At 26.2% G+C, this 12,298-nt stretch overlaps 1 protein-coding gene across 2 annotated transcripts in view; it reads right to left on the bottom strand.

Annotated features, from left to right (window-relative positions):
- LOC100212788 (cysteine--tRNA ligase, cytoplasmic) overlaps window positions 1-12,298 on the bottom strand; it is a 46,924-nt gene that overhangs the window by 28,377 nt on the left and 6,249 nt on the right. For both annotated transcript variants that reach the window (XM_065790383.1, XM_065790384.1), the window contains exons 2-6: window positions 11,538-11,694; window positions 10,509-10,597; window positions 9,699-9,795; window positions 8,076-8,174; window positions 7,791-7,856 (exon numbers count right to left, since the gene is read on the bottom strand). In XM_065790383.1, the coding sequence (XP_065646455.1) occupies window positions 7,791-7,856; window positions 8,076-8,174; window positions 9,699-9,795; window positions 10,509-10,597; window positions 11,538-11,694 (508 nt within the window). The remainder of the gene's footprint in view (window positions 1-7,790; window positions 7,857-8,075; window positions 8,175-9,698; window positions 9,796-10,508; window positions 10,598-11,537; window positions 11,695-12,298) is intronic.

Genomic DNA, 12,298 nt, shown 5'->3' with positions numbered 1-12,298 from the left:
ATTATAATAATGAATAAAGTTAACCAAAATATGTTTTGTTAAACATTTAACACTGAATGTAATTTTTTTATAACAGTAAAAGTGTTGTGTGAGTATGTACATATATATAATATATATGTATATATAATATATATATATATATATATATATATATATATATATATATATGTATATATATATATATGTATATATATATATATAAACATATATCTATACATATATATCTATACAAAACAAAACAGTTTACTATCCCACAAATATTTATACAAAACGCTTATTCCGTGATAGAGCTGAACCTCAACAGGATTGGCAGAAGTATCAACTAGTACGAGTAAAGTTAACAGGTTTTTATTATTTGCTTTGTTTTAAATTTTATTATTTGATAAATATTGATATTGACATATTAAACTTTTTCAGATTTTTTTAGATTTAGAAATTTGAGGGTCAAACTTTAACTTTGTCAAAGTATCCTAAATAAAATGAATCCTATTTTAGGTGATCAAGATGTTTGTGAAAATTATTTTCAAACAGACCAGAAGCAAGAAAATGAATACATAAATTTTGAAAGTATGTACTGTTATTTTTACTTATAAACATTTTTATGTAATTTTTTTTAATGCTTAAATATTTTTATGCTATTTTTTTATAATTTCTTTAAAATGAATTGGTTCATTTTAAGTATCTGTATTAGGGTGGAGCAATTTTTATTGAAAATAAAAAGTTCGAAAAATTAATATTCCTGAGACTCAAACTGATGTCTGTTAATTATATCACGAAAGTAAAAAAGTATTTTTACATTTAGACGAGTTCTTGAGGCTTGTCTTAGAACCCAAAAGTTTATACGACTCCTAATATTATTATCAACCTTAGACTCCAAAAAAGTGGAATAAATTGCTACTTTTATAAATAATCATTTTATTAATATAAATTTTTTGGTAAAAAAAATAGTTGCAAAATATACCTAAAAAACTTTACTGCAGTACTAAAAACCTTTATTGCATATTTTGTTCAAAAGAAAAAAGTAAGCTTTTTTAATTAAAAGATAATAATTCACAGCTCAGTCACATCAAATTTCAAAAAAATTTAAAATTGCTCCACCCTAATCTTTATATTTATAGTAATATATATTTATGCATAGAACCTGTCAATTTCAATAAAAGTATACCAATACCGAAATTCCCAAGTAATTTATCACCAAAAGAAAATTATCAGCATTCTGGCACATCTTCATTGTTACATTCTTCTCCTATGAACAACTTATTTGATAAGGTGTGTGCAAGGGTTGAATCTTGCTCAAGATCATCTTCTCCTTCAGCAGTGTCTAAATATTCACAGTATTCATCAAGAGGTAATGCTAAAAATCAAATTAACGATGCCAAGAAATTGCAATCATCTACCTAGATTTAGGAGTTCTGTACAATTTTCTTCAACTCATAGCCAATTGCCACCTGTTGTTTATCATTCACCTGAGGGAGAGTCAACTCATCAAAATTGCCGTTTTGCAAAACCAACAAGAAATGACGAAGCTTAAAATGTCTTAAGTAAATTTCCGCTTTCTGAAAAACGTGAGATGACTTTTGTAGTATTTACTATTTTTATGTATATATGTGTTATATTTGATGATGATGATGATGATGATGGTGATGATGATGATGATGATGATATATATATATACACCCTCGGAATAAATAAGTCAACAATAATTTTGCAAAAAATTGAGCTCATCAATAATTTGCCAACATAATTTATTAGAGGGCAGCAGCAGGTCGGCAAAAAAAAATTGATACAAAGGTCTTACCATAAAACATAGAAACGAGGTCGGCAACTCTTTGCTGACCTCAAAGGGCTATAAATACACAGACATATATATGTCTGTGTATATATAGCCCTAGGAATTAGGATCAGCATTCAGCAATCCTGACCTTCAAGTGTTTGAGGTCGGCAAAAATTAAATTAGAATTTCAATACAAGGTAATTCAGCTGCTTAGTGAGATAAAATCAGATTCAAATAGCCATCATTTTCAATGCACATATAAAGCTGCTCAAGATGACAATCTATTACTTCTTTTAAACACTGTAGAAGAATTTGACGACTTTGAGAACAAAATATCTTCAAATGAAGATGTGTTTAATTTACTTGTACGTATTTTATTTATAATTATTTTATAAACAACCAAGCAAATTTTATAAAATGTGTACTTAAAACTTGCAAAATCTTAGGTCAACCGAACTAGTCGAGTTGGTGGAGCAAATTACAAAACAAGCATAAAAAACATCATGCAACAGTAAGTTCATTTTGTTACTATATAGGAGATGTAAACTCCTAAGTGCTTCTCAAGTGTTTTATTATTATTTTTCTTAAAATACTTTTATAGTGGTAATGTTTTACATAAATGTTTTCAAAACTAATGATATTATATTTATATTACCACCATTTTGTAGTTAGAAACGGTTTTGAAATTCAGACGTAACATTTGCATATGTAATAATAATGACAAATATAGACAATATATACATATATTAATGTATATATTAAATACAGACAATATATTCATTAATATTTAAACTGTTGGATATTTTTATTTCTATTTAAAGATTAATTAAAAGTTTAATTGCAGATAACAAGACTCTTAATTTGTGCATATGAGATTTTTATTTCTTTTCTGCAATTTTTAGGGTAATGTCAAATAGTCTTCAAGCTAAATTTAGTATGGCAGGTAAGAGAGGACAAAAGAAAGCTTTCAAAAAGACCAAATTTTATCATGCTGTATCTGGTAATTGCTTAAATTTTATATGACCAACAGCCCTTAAATTTCTTAGTCTTGTTGATATAAAACTAGCTGTTAGCAATCTACAGATCGATTTCCACTTAAAATATGTCAGATAAAATTTTTAAATAATTAACCGTTGTTCTATTTTTAGATTCGGTTTTGGCGACTTATGCAGAGAGTACGAGATCCACAGTTCGAGATTTTTTGAAAGATTATCTAAAATATGCTCCTGATAGGCTAAACAGAGGTGGGCGCAAGAGCTCGCCACGCACTCCAGAGTAACGAAAGTTATTTGTAGGGTTGATACAACCAATATTTATAAAAAGTTTAATTGCAGATAACGAAGAAATCTTTAAATTTGTGCTGTATTTGTTTTGAAATAAGAATTATATACCGTACAAATCACTTAATTTGTGATGCATTTGTTTTGAAATAAGAATTATATACATATTATTTGTTGTATTATTTCAAGAGATGTTTTTTATATGCCTAAAATTTATTTTGGTTGTTTTAAATTGGTAAGAACGACCAACGTAGGTTGAAATAACGTTTATATAACATAAAATCAATGTGTTTCTTACGTCTGTCCGCAACGTTCGTTAAACGTTGACAAAAACAACACCATAATTTGTTTCCATTTCAACTAACTTTCAACGTCAGTTCAACGAGTACCGCGACGTTATAACAATGTTGTATCAACGTTTTTGTGCTTGCTGGGCTATTACAGATTTAGTTATGTTTTTTTATTCATATAATATAGAGATGTTGTATTTTTTTTCATGTTTTAAATCTCGTCTGATATTTGTTATTTCGTAATCATGAAATAACATGCTTAAAATAACAACTTCTCAAAATAAGCACGCTTTTTAAGACAGCTTGGGAATTTCACAATTGCGAAATGATGTGTATATATATGTGTAGTTTATTTTATTTTTGTTTATGATCCGCAGTCAATTTAAAGTATAACACATTCAACGAAATAAAATATAATTATATGAAAAGTTCATATAATTCAATATGTAATTCATATAATTATACTAAATTCATATAAGTTCATATCTTTATCTTCATTTTTATAAATTTTTAATATTTATTTATTTTGTATTTCAATATTATTTTTCATATTTTGCAAATTATAGTATTCAAAAACGTGCTGCCATGGCTGATAAACCAAAAGTAATTGAAGATTTTAAAAAAGGACTTCAGGACAAAAACTCTGTGTGGAATTACTTTTTGCGAGAAAAGTCTGGAGCTGCAGCAAAATGTAAAAAATGTGCTAGAGAAATGAAGACCTGTGGTGGCTCGACTAGTGGACTCCATACACATTTAAGGACTTCTCACCAAATAAATTTATTGAAACGTTATCAAGTTGAAGTTTCAACTTCGCCATCTACTGCTGGTGTTTCAACAACGTCTGATTTGCAACTCGTTAGGCCCAGAAATAAAATTACAACTTTTTATATGAAAAACGAAGACGAAGATACACTGCAAAATGATTTAGCTAAAATGACGGCCACCGATGGCTTGCCATTCAAAGTTTTTATAACATCTAATGAGCTAAGAAAATCGCTGGTAGCTTGAGGTTTTGATGTGCCAAAATCATCTGAATCCATTCGCCAAATAGTTATGAAATATGATACTAAAATTAAAAATTCAATAATGGAAGAATTATCTGAATTTCAACGTCAAGGAAATCGATTTAGTCTTACGTTTGACGAGTGGACTTCAGTAAAAATTAGACGTTATTTGATCATTAATGTTCATTCTCGAAATAGATTTTAGAATTTGGGTTTAGCAAGAGCTAATGGACATTTCCCAGCAGAAATGTGTGTTAAGTTAATTGAAAACATACTGAAGGAACACAACTTAAAAATTGATCGCGATATTGTATGTATTACCACAGATAGTGCTTCGGTTATGAAGAAAGTAGGCCGATTAAGGTCCATCGACCAACAACTTTGTCTAATCCATGGAATCCATTTGGCTGTGGTTGACGTCTTGTATAAAATAACAGTTGTGGAATCGACAGATGATTATTTTGAATCTGATGAAGATAGTGCTGATGAGATTTCCGATGAATATAATGAAGACCATTTAGACGAACTTAAGATTTTTCAGAGCTCACCAAATTCAAATGAACTTGCAAATAACTTGGCTCCATTGATAAGCAAAGTTAGAAAAATTGTAAAGCTGTTCAGACGATCACCAACAAAAAATGAAACCCCTAAAGTTTATGTAAAAACTGAACAGGGTAATAACCTGTCATTAATATTAGATAAGACCAGATGGAACAGCTTACTTTTTATGCTAGAGCGTTTTTATAAACTAAAAAATTCTATTCAAAAAGCCCTGATTAACTTAAACTTGAGTATTAATTTTATGGAATCTGAATTAGAATTAATACTATCAACAGTTTCTATGTTGTTACCAGTGAAATTGGCTGTAGAGGCCTTATGTCAGAGAGACGCTAATCTATCAGCTGATGCTACCCTGGCATTTATGCTGCAAAATTTAGGCGTAGGACCATTAAGTAACAATATGAAGACCTCCTTAATTAAAAGAATAAAAGAAAGACGCACAAATTTATCTTATCTCATACAATATCTTCATAAAGGAGATCAAGCTCATAATAATTTTGGTTCAGATATCATATTTGATTGGCTAACTAAAACTGCTTTGGTAAATTTAATTGTGCATCTTATCCAGCGGCTTGACGTTGGTCTACGATTATATTTTAACTATTCCCCCAACGAGCGTAGAAGCTGAACGGGCTTTCTCTTCATCGGGAATGTTATGTACGAAAACTCGATTATCTTTAAATGACGAAACTTTAAATAATTTATGTTTTTTGCAGGCCTATTTTAATAATAAATAACTTTTTTATGTTTTTTGTTTCAAATTAATTAATTATATATATTATTTTAACTTAAAAAATAAAGTTTTGGAACCGTTTAATTGTTGCTTTGGGTTTTACTTAATTTTTTTTTAGTAATTGTAAATACCGGTATTATTACCGGTATTTCGGTTTTCACTTAACCTAATACCGAAAAACCGGTATTCCATTTTTGGTCCGGTATTGGATGTCCTACCCCTAGTATTTAAGTCATATATACTTAATATTATTTTATTTAAGTTGTAGTATATATATATATATATATATATATATATATATATATATATATATGTATATATATATATATATATATATAATATATATATATATATATAATATATATATATATATATATATATATATATATATATATATATATATATATATATATATATATATATATATATAAGTTACAGCATTAAAGTCTTTAACTTTTTTCAAAAATAAACTCTACGTATCATGACAGTCCTAACACTTACCTTTTACGACTTCTGAACAAATCAACTTTGTCAGATTTAATGCAACGTACAGCATGGTAAAAAAAAATCATTTGGTGTGTGTATTTAGCACATATTGATGTTATCATATGCTGAGTTTCATAGTTTTTACTTGAAGTTTTACAAGCATTTTTATGTTTTTTCTGTCATGACTGTCATAACTGTGACAGTCATAACGAAAAATCCAATGCTTAAAAACAACAAATAAAATGACACAATCAATGATGTAAGAAAAAAAGTTTAAATGATTATTAACAACCATGTACATTATGTTTAAAAAATGCACTATAACTCTATCAAAGTTTCCAATTATGGATATACGAGACTATTTTTAACGCTTTACAACAGGAGTGTAAATAAGTGTCAAAACACAATTATATAACCCTTACAACATTTAAACCATGCTATGGTATGATAAAATATTTTTTTTTAATAACTATTTTGCTTAAAAGTATTTTTAAATAGTTAAAAAAAAGAGTTATGAAGTTTAGTATGTGTTTTCATAACTTTTTGCTTGTAAGTATGCATATACGTATGTATGTATTTTATTTTATTTTTCTCCCCAATACTTCAGAGGAGCCCACCACAGCCGAAGTTTTTATATAATTCCTTTAATAAAAGAAATTGTTGTTAGAATAACTAAAGTTCAATACTTAAAGAATTTCCAGTTTTACAAGGTATATTTTTATTTTAAATCAAACTTGGTATATTAACTATAATATCAATAAAGTATTTATAATTCAAAGATTTTCTATAGTTCAGTTGCTTAACATTATAAAAATATTTTTCAATACAAAATATTATTTTAGCATTTTTTCTGTATTCTCAAAAAATATTCTAAACATTCAACGTTTGTTTGAAATCTAAATCTTAATCCTAAACATTTAAAGTTTGTTTGAAATCTATTATTATTACATTTTTAAGCAATAATGTCAATGCTATTTACTTGTTATTCAAACTAAAAGTTATTGTATTAAAAGTAGTACTGTAAGCTAGTACTGTAATAAATAGGGACAAAAAATAATAACACAAAAGCTGTGTTTTTCATCAGTTGCCATATCAAAATAAGAATAGTGGTATGACAGTAAGAATAAGATTTAAACTATTTAAATCAATGTAATATAAACAGCTACCTGTGAATAATTAAATGTGTAAAAGTTGCAAAAAATCTAATTAGCAACATTTAAATGAAAAATTATAAAACTATAAAATTGATTTAAAAATAATCAAAATAACACTCAAAAATTGATACAGTCTTTTTTCCTGCTACAGGCATGTTTATGATACGATATGATATGATATGATATCATGCTGATAAAGGCATGTTTATGAATATTAAAAAAATATTGATGCATAACAGCAGACATATTAATGCATATTGAATGAAATGTTCAAGACATGTTAATAACAATGACAAACATATTGACAGAAATAATGATGCATGCATTACAAATACCAACTAAAATACTAAGCAATTTTGAAACTTTATAAAATCAAAGCAGTGTAAAATAAAATAAAATTTTTTTTAATTTTTACTTTTAAATTTACGATACTAAATAAAGATGATAAAGAAATAAAGATAATAGAAGCTGATAAACAAAAAGAAAAATAAAGAAAAAAAGAACTTACCAGGATTTTGTTAATCATTACTATTTTGTCAGCATCAGTTGTTTTTAAAAGTTTTTCTCTGTAATTCTAAAATTAACACAACTATAAAAAATTAGCGTTGTCATTAAAAATTAACAATGTTAATTTTTATGAGAACAATAAAGATAATAAACTTGAAAAGAAAAAAAGAGGAAAAAAATATTAAAACAAAAAAAAATTAAAACAAAGAAAATATAACAATACTTTTGTTATTTGATTATGACCATAATAATGACTAAATTATAAGAATAAAACAAAACAAAAAACCTTTAAAGAAACATCCAAATCTTGCAATATTTTTTCATTTGATGGATTGCTTTCTCTGAACTGCTTTATCAAATGATTTCTTCTTGCTCTATTGATTATCTAATAAAATATTTGATAATTTCATTGTCACTAAACTCCAAAACCAATAAAAACTTAATAGATAAATAACAACTTTTATTAAAACAACCATTAAAACATTTCTAGTTTTGCTAAATCACAGAAGAGAGATAACTAATACTAATCCACAGCAATGCAAAACTTGCCTTTTCTTTTTTTTTTTTTTGCACTTTTATTTATAACTAGGGTGTGCCACACAAACTTAACTTAGTGACAAAGGTTTGTGATTGACATGATTAAGTTCAGCAATATCATATAAGATGACAATTCAACACTACTGGATGGAAGATACATAAAAACCTAATCAAGACACAAGGAGAAGTTTCAACAATAATAAAAACCATCAAAAAAGTAGAAACAACATAATTCTCTGCACAACAAACAATATCTCACTTATAACAACCAATCTAACTACCAACAATTAGAGTAATAAACTTTAAATATGACAAACTGCATATCCATTATTACATAACCAATAACTAAACTAAACTCATTGTCTGTCACCTATCTAGACTATTTTTATACTAAAGCTACATCATTGAATTACCAAATATTTAAAGAATTTTATCTAGCTTATGCTTACTTTGAATATGATGTTTTTTATTATGGATATTTAGTTAATTGAATTTTCAGTTTTTCCTATTACAATACTTGTAGAAAATACCAATCTACTTTAGATCAGTTGTGGTATTGCACTATATGCACTCCATTAAATTTCAACTCAAAAATAAAAAAAACATGTTGAAGACCTATCTAAACCAATGGAGATAAGAAGGAAAAAAAAAAAAAAAAAAAAAAAAAAATTTAAAAGATGAATTTAATTGTGTAACTTTAGCAACACAATACAACACAAGATTATGAATACTATGTATAATTATTCTTATTACTTTTTATTACATTTATATAGAAAAAGTTTTTTTATTACATTATAAATTACATTATCATAGAAAAACTTATTCCTATTGATGTTCTAGATATTACTTAAAAAAATTATAAAAATAATAACTTTTTGAAATAATAACTTTTTGAAATAATAACATTTAAAATAATTCAAACTATTTTAAAGAAATTGAATTGCAACCACATTTCTAATGACTTTGGTACACATCCCTGGCAGTTATTTGCAACCATCTTGATTCTCAAGGTTTCCAATTTAAAGTTATAAGTTTAAGAGAGAATTGAGAATTAAAACATATAAATTAAGTAGATTTAAGCAGAATATACAACATACAAATGATTTAGTCAGGAGATGGGACAGGAGGAAAAGGGGGCTAGAATATGTAAACAAATTTTAAAAAATCCGTATCTGCAAACAAGTTCCTTTACAGATTTTATTTTAAAAAACCAAACAGAAACTCAAAGTGCTTTATAGAAACAGAATTAAAAAAAAATCCAGGCGTAAGCTTAAAAAAAAACTGTTAAAAAATGAATACAAATTAAAAATTTAATTTAGGTAAAACAAAAGTAAATTTTAAATGCAAATTGAAAATGTTTTAAAAATAAAACCTTGTCATCAACATCAGTTATATTCATGACATAATATATGTCATAGTTGAAGTAGTCGCTCATAACACGACGAAGAATATCAAAAGATATGTATGACCTAAAAAAGGAAGAAAAAATAAATAATGATTTATTTTTTTAAAGTTACATTCTACGTAACTTTTTTCATACATTTTTTTTAGGCGCCCCAAGAAGTCTTGTCAGTCTTATCACAGAGCACCACGGAAGAGCATTTAATAGGAAGTTCGTGCCTCCTTCCCAACCGATTTTGCAAAATTTGACCAGAGGTGGGGTTTGAACCAAGAATCTTATGTTTCTGAGGCAAGTGCACTACTACTATGCCACGGCTGCATTAATATTCAATATATATAAATATATATATATATATATATATATATATATATATATATATATATATATATATATATATATAATTTAAGTTTTATGATGGCATAGGCCTCAATAATTCCTAATCTGATTGGCCATGATACTGAAAAATGTTGTTATTGTCAATTCTTTTATATTTTCCATACTATTTGTTCTTAACTTGCTGTGATTTAATAAAACCAATAGTTCTATTATATTGAAATTTTTATTTACATCTCTGCTATTTATTTTAATTCTATCTTCATATTTTTATATCTCTGCAATATAACTTTAATCATAATATTTATTAACTTTGAAAAAGAATTTTATTGTTGTTGTTGTTGTTGTGTGTTTTTTTTTGTTACTTGTAAAATTCAAATTAAAAAAAATTATAATAATAATGAGCAACTAAATATTTGCATAACAACTAGTGTCCACTTAGCTTACCTGGCATGTCCCATATGTGAAGCATCATAAACAGTAGGACCGCAGCTATACCATGTCACTTTGTTCCCAGATTGTGGGACAAAGAGATTCTAAAATCACAAAATCAAACAAACAATACAAATAAATCTATTAATCTAGTAAAGTTCAAAAAGTTCAAAAACTCTAAATATTAATAAATAAATATTAAAGGAACTCCTAAGAAAGTGCCAAAACAAGTTGTGTTTATATAATAGATAAACATTAGAAAATAAATTAAAAGTTAATTAAACTTTCCAAAACAAATTATTGAATGAGATATTAACAATAGTATTTGTTTTTTTTTGCCATTATACTTCCAGTTGAGAGCTTAATTTAAGGCTCTCAAATCTGCATAGTTTTTTCCATTATAAAAACATCTGGTTTCAATGATCACGACCAGGACAATTTTTGTACTTTATGAAAGAAATATCAATATATATTTAAAAAAAAAATTAACTTAAAAAATTAGTACTAACATTCATGCCTTTTAACATTATGCATATCAAGGGTCTGGTCTATGGTCCCTTTTTGTACAGATTTTTCAAGGTTTTCAATTTCCAGTTTGCTACCAAACTAATACTTCAATTTGATATCAAACTTCAATTGCCAGTTTGGTATCAAACTGATACTTTTCGAACACATCAAGTTTTTTTTCTCCAAAAACTTGTTTAATTTACTTACATTGATAGGCCAGTACGACAAACACCTTTATCAAAAATATTTTTACAACTCTTGAGTTGAATTTTTTTAACATTGTAAAGCCTATCTAAATAATGTGAACTGTTCATAACGTCAGTGTGTTTTCTTGTATTTCAGGTTTTTTAACACCAATTCTCATTTTTGTTTTCTATTCCGAAAGTATCTAATATGAAATTAAGGTCAGCACTTGTGTGATGTACAAATGCAAAGAAAGTTATTTTTGTCATTTTTTATGTCAGTCTTGCTGAATGTAGACCTGCATAAATAGAACTAAAATTAATTTCATGTAAGATCTTGAATTAAAAAACTCACCGTTTCTCGGGTAAGACTATTATATAGATGAAGTTGACTTTTGTTAGTCTGATTGTCTAAACAAGGTTGTGTCCAATGTTGCATTCTGATATTTATGAAAGATATCCTTTGTGTAGAATATTTAAATATATTTAAAATAGCGTTGTTTTTGAAAAACCTAAGGAATTAAAAAACTTTATCATTATTACTAATAAAACAAGTATTAAAAAGATCTTATCAATATATTTATCAATAAACAAATTATCAATATAATTTTAACAGAACTCAAAATAAGTGTTGAATTTTAGCGCTAGTCTGACCTGTATGACAGCTTGCTAGAAAATTAACCAAATTTTATTTTTGTATTTCAACATTCATTTTGAACCCCATTATATAATAACAATAATATTAATAACAATAATATTAATAACAATAATATTAATAACAATAATATTAATAACAATAATAATAATCATAACAATATTAACAATAATGGTATTTGATCAAAACTCATTAATTACTTTAAAACAACCACTTTTAATTTTGTGAAATGTATTTAAAACTAAAAACGGAAATCCTATTTATATATTTCATTAGAGTTTAGACATATTCAATATACAATCTGACCTCGAACAATTTCATTTAAACTTTCTCTTATTTTATTTTTATTTTTATTTTAAATCTGTGGAATAAAATCACAGTTTTTATTTGATTTTCCACTTACTAACTGCATATTTATCTCTTTTTTAAGTACCATTAGAACTTAAAAAAATACAATTACT

Source organism: Hydra vulgaris, chromosome 02, assembly GCF_038396675.1.
Source record: "Hydra vulgaris chromosome 02, alternate assembly HydraT2T_AEP".
NCBI lineage: Eukaryota > Metazoa > Cnidaria > Hydrozoa > Anthoathecata > Hydridae > Hydra > Hydra vulgaris.
The sequence above is the reverse complement of the archived record's forward strand: the minus strand, read 5'-3'. Positions and strand labels throughout refer to the sequence as shown.